This window comes from Schistocerca piceifrons, chromosome 8, assembly GCF_021461385.2.
Source record: "Schistocerca piceifrons isolate TAMUIC-IGC-003096 chromosome 8, iqSchPice1.1, whole genome shotgun sequence".
NCBI lineage: Eukaryota > Metazoa > Arthropoda > Insecta > Orthoptera > Acrididae > Schistocerca > Schistocerca piceifrons.
In genome coordinates, this window is record NC_060145.1 from 36365907 (window position 1) to 36379973 (window position 14067).

A 14067-nucleotide genomic window follows, 5' to 3' on the forward strand; every position below is an offset into this window, starting at 1 on the left:
GTCGTGAATCTCTTTAGACAGCTCGAACGGACCGTGTCGGCAAGTCAAAGGGTACCCCTAGCGCCCAGGACGATCATCCGGAGCACTTAACGGTGAAGCCAGTCACAGTTTGCCGCCGCCTCATTCCGAAGTGACGAGTTACGCGGCCGGCCGGGGAATGCGATCCGGCGCTTACGCAAGGTAAGGCCGGGCCGGGGTCCCCGCGGTGCCAGCTGCCCCCAGAGGTCGCGCGCGCCGCGGCGGTGAGCGTCCTTGGCAGTGAATCCGCCGACCGCGGCACCCCGCGCGCGCCGGCCCCTCTCTGGTGGGAAGCACCCCCCACCACGCACCGCGGCGCGCATATATATGTCGACGGCGGCCGGCGCCGGACACTCGGTCACTCGGCGGAAGCCCCTCAGGACCGGCCGGCGCCTACCATGACAGCCGCCCTCGTAACTCTCGTGAGTACCCAACGCCTACAAACAAATACAAGGCTTTCTCTTTTTTTACGGATAGGATTGGAAAAGGGGACGTCATCAGTACACTGTCTGATTTTTATGCAGCCCATCACAGCCTCTTCATCTCTGCCAAATCCTCCATCCTTAATTATTTGCTAAATACATACCAATCTCGCTCTTGTCCTACATTTTTCACCAGCTCTGGCTCACTATAGAACTGTGAGATTCATTCCGAAGTCTTGAAACAAGACATATCATCCAGTCCCGCAGTTTGCTTAGTGCTTTGTAAATGCTCCTTGACTGGTTTTATCTGACCACTCTACTTTATTTTCCACGTCAACAGTAGACTTCAAATGCTCCGAATTCCTTATTTTCTACATCTATAGACCGTGGTTCACTTCTGGACAGTGCAATGCCGCAAATGAATATTCTTAGAAACTCCTTTCTAAATTAAGGTCGATATTTAATGCTATACACTAGACCAATACATCTCTCATTCTTGAGAAGCACCAATGAAGCTTTTATCAGCACAATCAACACAATCAATATTTGTCTTAGCATATCGTACTCAGCAGGCAGTGGAGCTGACCGTGATGACGATGATGTGGTTAAAATTCATACTCATATCTTCTACAAATTTATAGTTATGCCCATACTGTACTGTAGTCAAATGACGACTACTAACACGATTACTCATCAGTTATTGCTCAATGGTATTTAATGTTATTTTCTAAAGAATTTGCTCGTGCAGTTTACAACATTCTCCTAAACAATACCAATTATTAAGCTGCCAGAGATCTTTTTCCTAACCAGTTTCCATCCTGACTAACTAAAAGAATGCTGAGTGTCAAAAAAGGAAAACGATGGAATGCATTAGTGGAAACGGAATATTCAGATTTGAAATAATTACTATGGGCGCACTACAAGGATCACTATTCGGTCCACTCTTTTTCGTGGTATATATAAATGATCTCCCATTGTATACCCAATAAGTTGAAACAGTTCTCTTTAATGACTTTTCAGCTATTTTAACCAAGCCTAATTGAAATATGTCAATACTTGAAAACAGATTCATTTTTTGAACATTATTAACTCATTCTGTGCAAGTGTCGCTGAAATTTGATAAAACACAATAGATGAAACTCCGTTATACACTTGTCTTGACCACTCCGCTAGAACTAAAGCTCGAAGTCAAAAGAAACAGGTTAACGCAAATTCTTGATGTTTCGTAAGAACGTGAACTGGTTGATAATCATTAATGTTTAAGTTCTATAACTTTTGCATTAACGGTAGTAGCATACTTTCGTGACTCAAATTTCAAAAAGTTCACTTACTTATTCCATTTCCACTCGCTGATGTCTCGTGATATTTTATTTTTGGGCAAGGCTTCATTAAGAAAGAAATGGTTCACTACAAGGAAGCGTGTAGTAAGGATACTATGTAGTGTTCATTCTAGGGCTAGTAGACAACTCTTCAAATAGTTGGACGTACGGCCAACAGCTTCACTGTACACTTACTTCCTTATAGAGTTTGTTATCGAAAATCAGTCACGTTTCGCAAAACACCAGTGACATTCATAAACGTAACACCAGAAGGAGAAATGAGTTACATTATCGTTCACTCGTCTTCATGTGTTCACCAACAAAAATTTTAAACTATAAATTCAAACACATACTGAAAACGTATCTGCTGAACAACTTTTACTAGACTTAACAATTTCTGAGTAAACTTTTACTAGACTTTACAATTTCTGAGTATATAATACGTATGTGTGTGTGTGTGTGTGTGTGTGTGTGTGTGTGTGTGTGTGTCTGCGTGCAAGTGACTGCACATCTCAGAGCACTCTACTACTTTAATTTAAAATTAAATAAAAAAACTGAATATAGCCAAAACTTCGCGTAAAGGTCAATTTTTCAGTGAGAAAACATTGTAAACTAAAAATCGCTCCACACCATACTGAAAGATCGCAGTTATAGAACCTGCAGATAATTAAGTAACCTTTAAGATCTACTGCTGACTTAACAGAAACACACATACCACATCGAAACATGTAGGAACATGTAATCTTTAACCTCCACTTTTAACTTAACTGGTACACACATACCACACATAACGTTGTTAATACACTGAGACAAAGCTTCTTCCTTCAACGTCGAACACTCCCCTTGCATGCGTTGACGATGGAAGGATGGAAGACAGGGTTCAATGTCCCGTCGACGACTATGTCATTAGTGACGGAACACAGGCTAGGATTTGGGATCAAAGGGGAAGGAATTTGGTCGTGCCGTTTCAAACCATTCACCTTTATCAATTTAGGGAAGTCAAGCGAAACTTAAAGGTGACTGTTTGGGTGGGTATAGGAACTGCTGCCCGCAGAATTCCGAGTCTAATGCCTTAGCAATACGCTTTTCACTATCCTTTCGAAAATTCTCAGTCGTAATGTTTCCCACATTAATGTCATTACCAGTGTCATCTGATTTCTTATGGATGCTTGAGCTCATTTCAGCATCTTCCTTTCTCGCTTAGTTAGCGATGTTTAATGTCTTCCGTGACTCAATCTTGCAGTTGCACCCTAACAGGCGTTAACCTGTGTTTTCCTGGTGCTTCTGTATTTGATACGTTTTCATACGATACTGTTTACCGGAAAGCTTTACAATACGTTGTGATATGTTCATGCCAAAAACTTGTTTCCATTTCTGTCGCGTGATTTTCATTAAGTGCTATACGTCGCTTCAGATTTGACTGAAGGCGCTTCCCTGATGATATTGTGCTGTGAATCTCTTTCTGTATTGTAGAAGAATAAAGGAAGACTCGGGTTTAAAGTGTCTTCGGTGATGAAATCATTAGAATTTAACACAAGATCGGAATGTATTGGATGGAGAGAGAAATGGGCCGTGTACGTCGTAAAAGTAAGCTCCCCGGAATTGCCCTTGATGTGGTACACCAGGTGATGTCCAAGAAACTTAGCAAGACATTTGCCTTAGTTCAAAGTCTCCTATTCATATATTTTTTGTTTTTTGTAATGCTTTTGTCTCCTGAGAATTTTGGAGTTTGCCGTTAGCGTTTTTTTTCTTTATTTCATACAATAATGAGCCAAACTAGACCCCCTGTTTAATAACTTGTTTGTCCGCCTTTGGAACGAAGTATCCGACAGTTTTTTGGTAGGTTTGTGGAAGTATATGACATTACATGACTACGCACAGGACATGAAATTCGAATAAATAATGGGCCGCTGACTTGCGTACGTGGTGATGGTGTCCGATTGCGACCCAGATGGGTTCCATAGCATTTACATCAGGCGAATTTGGTCGCAGAGATATCAATGTGAGATCACTACGATGTTCCTCAGACCACTGCATTACGATTCTGGCTACGAGACATGAAGAATTAAAGTGCTGAAAAGTGACATCGCCATCGGGGAAGACATGAAGCACGAAGGGGTGCAGGTGGTTTGTAGCTGTCAGCACGTCTTCGTTTTCTACCATAATTCCCATCCAAGCGCAGGAGGACGTGACCCCTAACACCATACTGCTCCCACCAGCCTTCGTTCGCGGCACTCTGCACGTTTCGCGCCGCCGTTGCCGGTCCCCACGGTGACGGCCTTTGTGGAGACGACCACTGACCTAGTGTAGCAAAAATGTTATTCATCCAAAGAGCCGACCCGTTTCCATTGATCCACGGTCGAATCCCGATGATCCCGTGCCCGCTACAATCGTACTTCACTATGGCATTGGGTCTTTGTGTGAACATATTTCTGCTGCGAAGCTCCATGTTCAACAGTGTGCGATGAACGGTGTGCCCAAAACACTTGTGCTTGCACCAGCATTGTGCTCTTTAGGCAGAGGTGTCACAGATCACCAACTATCCCACTTTACAGAGCAGACAAGCCTCCGAACCCCACGTTGTGTGAAGTATCGTGGACGTTCAACCATTTAGCCCCTAGTGGTAGTTCCACTGTCCTTCAACCTCTTTCCGAGATGCTCACGACAGTTGCACGTGAACATTCAACCAGCTTCGCCGTTTTCGAAACACTCGTTCACAGGCTCTCCATAATAATAATCCGCCCTTTGTCAAAGTCCCTTATCTCAATGGATTTCCGCACTTCGCTAGGGTGATCCCCGATCCGTGTCTACTACGCTTACACACTTTTGCTACCGCGTCACGTGCCTGCAACGCCATCAGTCGGTATCCAACGTCGCGGTGGGCAGTGGTTCAAAATGTCACTGACCACTATGGGACTTAACTTCTGAGGTCATCAGTCGCCTAGAACTTAAAACTACTTAAACCTAACTAACCTAAGGACATCACACACATCCATGCCCGAGGCAGGATTCCAACCTGCGACCGTAGCGGTCGCTCGGCACCAGACTGTAGCGCCTAGAACCGCACGGCCACTCCGGTCGGCTAGGCAGTGGTCATGAAGTTTTGGCTGATCAATGTATTATTACTTGGAATCGTCGTTATCAATTTTTTAAAAGCATATATTTCCGTGATTTTCGATCGCATATTGTTCTGACCTGGTGCACGAAAGCTATTTGTGCAACCAGGGACTGTTTACACGAAGCTTTACAAGGGAATGACGACACTGAAAATATGTTCCAAACCGGGAGTCAGACCTTTATTTTCTGCTTTATGCCAGCGGTCACCTTAACCGCTTTGCCTATCCGTGCCCAACCCACAGCCAGAACCAAACTTCCATGTGTCACAACGAACGCGTATTCATACGTATATATTAATTGTCGCCGGCCGGAGTGGCCGAGCGGTTCTAGGCGCTACAGCCTGGAACCGCGCGATCACTACGGTCTCACGTTCGAATCCTGCCTCGGGCATATATGTGTGTGACGTCCTAAGGTCAGTTAGGTTTAAGTAGTTCTAAGTTCTACGGGACCGATGACCTCAGAAGTTAAGTCCCATAGCGCCCAGAGCCATTTGTACCATTATTAATTGTCGTGTAGGGGAGGACATTTTAATTGAGTGTCTTTGCCTGGTAACGGGGGATAAACACAATACCGCGGTGCCTGTGTTGTTAAGAGGAACGACGCATTGTTCCTTCGGACATACATACACAGGCACAGGAATATTGTCTCAGAGAGAAGTTTTTGCACTGAAAAGGAAGCTACAATGGTTTCGAAAAATGGCTCCAAGCACTATGGGACTTAACATCTGAGGTCATCAGTCTCCTAGAACTTAGAACTGCTTAAACCTAACTAACCTAAGGATTTCACACACATCCATGCCCAAGACAGGATTCGAATCTGCGACCTTAGCTGTCGCGCGGTTCCAGACTGAAGCGCCTAGAACCGCTGTCACACTGCCTGGCTACAATACTTTGTTAAGTTCTGCAAAATATATTTAGTACCTCAGTCGTGGGATTTCTTTTCGTTACAAGAGAAACTGTACTTAGCACACTTAACTATATCGTATTATTAAAAGGGTAAAGGAATCTGTTATTCAACGAAGAAAATTTTTTTCTCATTTTTTTCGTGCCCCATGCAAGTGAATTTAATTCCTGTACCAATTTATCTCCTTCACTTCAATCTCGATGTATTTATTATGTTTTACATGCTATTGACCAGCAGCTATTGAAAATTCACGACGTATTTTTAAATTTTGTAACTGTTACATATGTTTCTGTCCGCCCCGATAGCTGAGTGGTCAGCGCGGCGGTGTGTGTCACACCAAGGGGCCCGGGTTCGATTCCCGGCTGGGTCGGAGATTTTCTCCGCTCAGGGACTGGGTGTTGTGTTGTCCTCATTATCATTTCATCATCATCAGTGGAAACCACCACTGGAATCACTTCCGTAGACGCTCATGCGGTGGACCTCTCTGACGAGTCTACCCCCCATGACAAGACCTGCCGTAAGGCAGAACAAGTTAAAACATACATGTCTCTGGTACTCACTGATCTAGGTTGAAAATGGTGATTATTACAGTTACATTTTGTAATTATAAAAACCCTATGTCAGTGCGGAAGTAGTGAAGGGAAAATTAAAAAGAATGTCACTGTAGTGATGAACGCAATGTGTACCGTGCAGCAGGACAAGGAAAAGCTAATAGTGCAAACTGTGTGGTGAGCATCGGGCACTCTTCCCTGAAGATTCTCGTGAGGACGCAAACTGTAACACTTTGCGATTTACTGTCTACTGTCTCTATACGCGAGGCGTTCTCTGCCAAGCGAAATTTTTCCTGTGATTTGCATTAGTGACACGTTGTGCTTTAGCACGAACAACATTAAGCCATCGTGAAATACTCTCACCGGAACGACCGCTGTTAAGGGCGACAATTATTTTAGAAAGTCAGCAGCAAATGGCCACTTCGAAACACTTAACTACATTTCAGGGATGCGAATGACGGGTGAAAGGGCGCGAGAAGCCATTCGCGACGTATATGTTGGACACGAAAAACAGAGCGGTTGCGAAAAAGCGTAGAAACCACTGCAGACGTAAAAAGTAGACTATGACGTAGTTCAGTCAGCCTCTAATTTGGTAGGGTGACGAGGCTACTATTGTGTTGTTGAGGCGCATACGTCAAGGAAGGACTATGGAGATATTTAAACGCTCAAACTTTGGGTAAACTAATAGGTTGCAACTCCTTTCAGGTCGTAGCGTATCTTACATTGGCTTGGTTAAAGATTTCATTGATATGTCGAGAATGGCGGAAGGACGTGAAAGTGAAGTTTTATCGCTGGTGTATATTTTGGTTATTTTGTATCTGGCTTATTACTAGATCATGATGGGAGAACTAGAGTCATTGATACTGCTCTTTACCTACTACGGCGCCGTACCCACCGTATCTTTATTTTGTTTTCTTCCATTATAAATGTTCATGCGTGTGATAAATTCAGAACCAAAGAGGCCGTCAGGCTAGGAAATTCCTTATAATGACAACTATTCTGAGCAGTCATGGATCAAGTGTTCATTTCCGAATACTGAGCAAACGAAGAAGAAATACATTAAATGAAGCATATCTCCCTTTTGCGCACGATATTGGGTTGTTTGTGTGTAATACCGATACAATACAACAACGAATCGAAGGACAGTGGAGCAAAGTTGAAAGTAGCCTGTAGATCAGCTGAAATAAGACTAAAGTAATGCATAGCCAGCACGTTGTATAGAAAGTGGTTAAAATTAACAATGAAGTCGTAGAACTATCTAATGAGTGAGTAGAAAAAGACAGAAACAGCAGAGAAAATCTGACGTCAAGTGCTCTTGGTGAGCTAGATAGACTCTTCAAACTAACCCTGCGATATGTTTTAAAATGTAAGTTTACCGCCAGTGTACGTTACCAGCTTTGAATTACGGCGGTGAGAAATGAAGACAGAGAACAAATGAGAGATGCGTTAGCGGAAGTAGTACGAGGGATAAGAAAATAACAAATATGAATTAGGAAACAGACTGGTGTGGAAGAAGTAGCTTTCATATTAATGAAAATAAGATGTAAATGGCGGATCGTGGAGCAAGGCTAATGGATGATAAACGGATGAAATAAATTCCTTCCAAGACATGAGACGATGACCCACTGGAAGGTGTTTTATTTTATGTGTTTTGCAGTGTCTTAAGATGACAATGCTTACTGACAGATGCTTTACAAGAGATAGTGAAAGGCAAAAGGAGGGGTAAAATATGCCAGTTAATAGGTAAGGTAAAATTGCATAACAGTTAGATACTGAGAAAAGAATGGCAGGAGACGGAGACTGATGGGGATCCAATATTATACAAAGACATGCTTGACGAGCATAACATAACAAAATCCTTCCATTAGTACATCGTCTCGGTCTTTTCTCATCTCTTTGTGTCCAGTAAAGAACGAATGAGAAAGTTTTAAACATTCAGGTTCAATTACGTGCTGTGACGGCACTTTTGAGGACGATATGGGGACCGAAATAGCTATGCGTAAGTGAGCGCCGAAGTTACTACCTCGCCTTTTCTGAAAAAATAGTATTGTTCATCAGATAGCAAAAGGATATTACACAGTATTAGTCGAGAATATATTTACTTCTGGTGCGGAAATGTGGCCATTTACAAATAAAAGAAGCGACAAGATTAGGACAGTAGAACTAAATTATATGAGAAGATGCCTGTAGGTTAGCCGTGAAGATAAGAGCAAAACATCAGCAATATAGGAGAACATGGCAGTGACACACACCATAATGAGTTGACTGGAGAATAAATGTTTTCAGTGGTTTGGACATGTTAAAAGAATGAGAAATGACAAGTGGCGCAAGAAAGCGTTAATGTGGGCCCCAAGAAGAACTAGCAGGGGAAGGCCACTTTTGTTATGGAAATTATATATTAATCGAGAAATGGATAAGAAATGGTTAACAGCTTACAACATCTCCATCTATATCTACATCGATATTTCACAAGCCATCTGACGGTGTGTAGCGGAGGGTACTTCTGGTGGCAGTAACTGATTTCCCCCCCTCCCCCTCCTCCCTGGGAATAACTGAGATTACTGGAAGGAGAAACAGTCTAATCTCTAATGGGAAACGTCTAAGAAGAAGAAAACGTCCATCCAGTTGCTTGCCCACATATTCCACCGATCTGCATTTTATTTTCCTTACAGTCTACAGGCTAGGTAGGTGAAGTGAGAAAAATATGCGAGAGCAATAGTAATGGGTTTACCTGAAGGTCGGAGTGCACGATAAAATATCTGGAAGGGTGATTGTCCAATACTGGTTGTCAAATGGCTGATGATGGTGATTGAGGCGGTGGTGGTGGTGGTGGTAATGATAACCTAACAGTGTTAACGACTTTGTAGCATTTTTTTTTAATTTCATGTTTAGATTCCACCCTTTCAGCCAGCCTTCAACAACAATAGCTCGAGTATTCGGTGGATTATTTCACAATATAATTAAAAGTTACGCATAGTATCGGGACGTTTAAAAGCCACGCCAATGTTCGATGTGGTACTGGAGCCTGTGACATCATCTTTTCTAAGCAACCATACTACGTCTGCACCAAGGTGGTCGATCGCCGAGTCAGTATTTTTAGTAATCTTGTACAGGACAGTAAGGTGACCATAAACTGTCCTCAATTAGACATTAAGACACTTCTAAGAGACAGTAACGTAACCAGAAAAGGAACTCATTTGGACGTGACACTTAGTAGTTACCAGTACTGCTGTTATTACGAAATACTAGCTCCAGCGACGTCTCCAGCTCATATCTAAGTGAGCGTCTATTACACGTTACACAACTGCCCTCAGTGCAGGAAGCATACACGTAGAAAGCGCTGGAGCAGGACCTTGCCTCCGTCAGGTATGAGGAAGTGGAGCGACCGTTTTTGTTATTTTCATTACCCGGAGGAGGCAGCCTCTTCATCTTGAAGGACAGTTCGCGTACATCGCCACGTGTTGCACATCGCTTCACAAATGTAAAGCAACAGAGTCGTCTACCAGGAGGTTTGTTTCCACTGGGCCTAGCTTTACTAGCCTTTGTCCCATTTCGGAAGAGACAAGATTAGAGCGTACTTTGCTTAACTCTAAATCTGTTTTGGAGGATCAGAGATGGCATTCCACAGAATTTAGTGAAGAAGTTGTACCTTGCTTTGATGAATTTCTCGGATTCCAACGTGCAAAGTACTCGAACTCCCGTGGAAGACGTCCTTTCTCATTTGATATGAGATTTGGGAAACCGTCTTAATACACATGCGAATCACATATTCTGTAACCCCGGATTAGTCTGGAGAAGAGTTCAAGTGTGTAATGGTTCATATTTAGTTTACAGTCTAGTCCAGTCGAAACTACTTCTGGCGTCGTTTTCACATGGATTCAGTCCACACAAACGAGACATACTGAATCGCACTGTCTTCCTAGGCAACTACGAGGTGTGGTTATAAAGTAACGATAACGGGACTGATGCTGTCACAGAGTAAGTACGCTTGCGCCAAAGATGAACGACCAATAGCTGCGAAGCATGAAGCCTCGAATTCGGCGTCTTTGGCGTCTGCAGACAAATCAATGAATCAATGCGGTCGCGGCCTTCGTTTGTGTGAGAGCTATTATTTTCTTTTGTCGGAAAAAGTCTTAAACGTTATAACAGAGCAGAGAATTTCATGAAGTTTCACATGACACTTGGAAAAACTGCTACTGAAACTTATCTGTTACTAAAAGAAGTCTCTGGCGAAGACAATTTTTGAGTGGTTCAGGCGTTTCCAAGATGACAGAGAAGACGAAGATGAATCATGCTCTGGACGCACTTCACCATCAAAGACCCACGAAAATATCTAAAAGTAAGTATCCTGATTAGATCTGACCGCCTGTTGAGTATTAGATAGATTATTAGGAGTGTAGGAATTGACAAGGAATGCGTAAGGCAAATTTAGCATAATGAATTTGACATGACAAATGAGTGCGTGAAACTAGTGCCGAAAGTTCTCACGATCTAACAAAAAAGAAGCTCGTAAAAATGTTATTACTGACACTGGAGTGGCCGAGCGATTCTAGGCTCACCATTGTATGTGATAGACGCAAGGATGCTGCACGTCTTACTGACTGATGTGACGGAGTGATAAGGCTCTGGACTCGATTTCACGAGAGCCAGAGTGGTATTCCCGTCTAACCATTCTCCGCTAGATTCCACTTGGTTTGTCTAATTCGCATAAGGCAAATGCTGGGATAGTTCCTATGAAAAGGACAAGGATGATTTTCTTTTCCAACGTTCCTCTGCCTGTGATCAAATCATAAGCAATATATCCTCCTCCTCCCGAAGTTTTGGGTACCGATAGGACGATTCAGCTAAGCAGAGCGTAAGAAGTGTGTGTGCGAGTGTGTGTGGATGAGCTCCAGTATATCCCAGACGCGTTGATCAATTCCATCGGAGCTTGGAAGATATATCACTTAACTTATGGAAAAGTATACTGTTGCGCTAACGTACTTCTTGTATCTTTAGCAGGTGGATGTTGATGACAAGGAGTGATCTGCCAAGTAATGGAAAACAATCTTGTCAACGCCGGCCGGAGTGGCCGAGCGGTTCTAGTCTGGAACCGCGCGACTGCTACGGTCGCTGATTCGAATCCTGCCTCGGGCATGGATGTGTGCGATGTCCTTAGATTAGTTAGGTTTAACTATTTCTAAGTTCTAGGGCACTGATGACCTCAGAAGTTAAGTCCCATAGTGCTCAGAGCGATTTCAACCATTTGACACTATGAATACCAGTGGAAATGATCTTCATTTCTTGGAGGCAGTGATGACACGTGAGGGATCTTCGTTTTTCACTTAAGATCCCGAAACGAAGGTCCAATCTACGCATTAGAAGAGCCCAACTTCAGCGAAAGTGACAAAAGCTCCAATGAGCAAACCTATATTAAAAGCTATGGTTTTCTCGATCTTCATGGAATTGTGCACCTTCACTGGGTTCCTGAAGATGACACTATTTATCAGTATTATTATCTCGAGGTTCTTATTCAAAATACAAAAAAAAAGTCCGAATAGTTTAAGAATAAGTCATGGGTTCTGCATCAAGACAGCCCACCGGCTCATACCACACTGTCTGTTAAGATGTTTCTAGCAAGTAGAGCTTCCCAGTACTAGACCTTGCACCTTATTCGCCCTACCTAGCACCATATGACTTATCTATTACCCAAAGCCAAATCTGCACTAAAAGGAACAAAATTTACATCCGTTGAAGCAGCGAAAGAAAGGGTGGCAGACGTCGTCAAGGATCTCACATAGGAAAACTGTAATGTGTGTGAAATGTTATGGGATTTAACTGCTAAGGTCATCAGTCCCTAAGCTTACACACTACTTAACCTAAATTATCCTAAGGACAAACACACACACCCATGCCCGAGGGAGGACTCAAACCTCCGCCGGGACCAGCCGCACAGTCCATGACTGCAGCGGCTCAGACCGCTCGGCTAATCACGCGCGGCATAGGAGAACTACCGGCACTTTTTTCATCAATGGAATACTCGTATGGGGCTTTGTAGGGATAGAGGAGGGGAGTATATTGAAGGTGACTGTAAGTAAATAAGTATGTTTTTGAAATGAAAATGTTTATCACCAATAGGCAGCTGGTTTGAAATCTGGTGATGGAAGGGGCTTAGTCAGCATTTGGCCGCCAAGGGGAGTATTGGTGAAGAAGTACAGCTATTGAACTCCGAACTATGCTCCAGTACCGTGGTTTCAATTACGAACCTGCCCACAGTAGCCAACGAAGTGATAGAACATGTCACGGTTGGTAGCGACCCATTCGTCGGATGGAGGCCTTAAGCTCAGCGGCGCAGTTCCTTGTTTTCCTTTACCTCAAACAAGAAATGCATGGGCAGTGATTTTCGTCATCCCTGCAGACCCAGTTTTGAGGTATAAACATCAGAATGGAAAGAAGTGTTACGATAACTACTTGGAAAGCAAGAATGTATAAATTGAAAAGCTGTGTAATTCGGGAAACAATAAGACAACTTTAAGCACAGCTGTGTGCAGTTGCCGTGAAAATATTTTTTTTTCTGTTTTAGTTGCAATGGATTTTATAGTCGAATTGACCATGGTTTCGACTCCTAAACTAAGGTAGTCTTCATCAGAATTTATATTACATACGTAAAAAGTCGAGCATTACAGCTCTCGTCATACAATTTTAACACCAGAAAGGCCACGTCACATGGTAAAACATCCTACGTAAAAGTTTTACTGTTATTTCTAGTTGAAAATTAAAGATTGCCGCTTAGCGCTGCTTGTGTATACTGCTTTTCAGTCTGATGCCACCTGTCTCAGTATACACAAGCACCCCTTTAACTAAAAATGACAGTAAAACCTTTAGGTAGGATGTTTTACTATGTGACGTGGCCTTTTTGGTGTTAAAATTGTATGACGAGAGCTATAATGCTCAACTTTTTACTGACGTAATATAAATTCTGATGAAGAATCCCTTAGTTTAGGAGTCGAAACCATGGTCAATTCGACTATAAAATCCATTGCAACCAGCGGGCTGTCTTTACTACCAAAAAAAAGGAATCAATAAGAGTAATTGTACAATTTTTTTATTTAAAAACTAGAAAGACGGTGCTGGTAAGTGCTTCCGCTGAGCGATTCTGGACACTGTACTCCTGGACGCAGCGCGCCGCTGTGACGGAGAGCGGCCGTCAGCTTTCGCTAGCTCGCGCGCCGGCGCCCCAGCGCCAGGCACCGACCACTTTCCGCTTAATCGGCCGGAGGCGGTCGCTGCTGCATCTGAGACCGTTGCGTGGCCACTTTCACGCCGCGGCATCTCCGCTGCGGGCCGGCGCAGCAACACTGCACCCGCTCTGAGGCTGGCCATGACATAGTGTTCACCAGCGCGAGGTGGACCGACACTGAGAAACCCATTCGCAAGTCTGATGACCGACAGAGGAATGTAAAGGGGTAGGATGTGAGTCTGGTGAAGACAGACTAAGTAATGGCTCTGAGCACTATGGGACTTAACTTCTGAGATCACCAGTCCCCTAGAACTTAGAACTACTAAGGACATCACACACACCCATGCCCGAGGCAGGATTCGAACCTGCGACCGTAGCGGTCGCGCGGTTTCCAGACTGTAGCGGCTAGTACCGCTCGGCCACACGGACCGGCTTCTCGATTTCATTTTAGATATGCGCGCTCAAGTAAAGGACCGTATGAATGAGCTCACATCACCTGCAAAGCAGCGGTCTACAAG

At 43.6% G+C, this 14067-nt stretch overlaps 1 protein-coding gene across 1 annotated transcript in view; it reads left to right on the forward strand.

Moving 5' to 3' along the window:
- Nucleotides 1-247: 247 nt before the first annotated feature.
- Nucleotides 248-14067, forward strand: part of LOC124711455 (fibroin heavy chain-like) — an 83115-nt gene continuing 69295 nt past the window's right edge. Inside the window, exon 1 of the mRNA XM_047241548.1 lies at nt 248-440. Within this exon, the coding sequence (XP_047097504.1) occupies nt 417-440 (24 nt within the window). The 5' untranslated portion in view covers nt 248-416. The remainder of the gene's footprint in view (nt 441-14067) is intronic.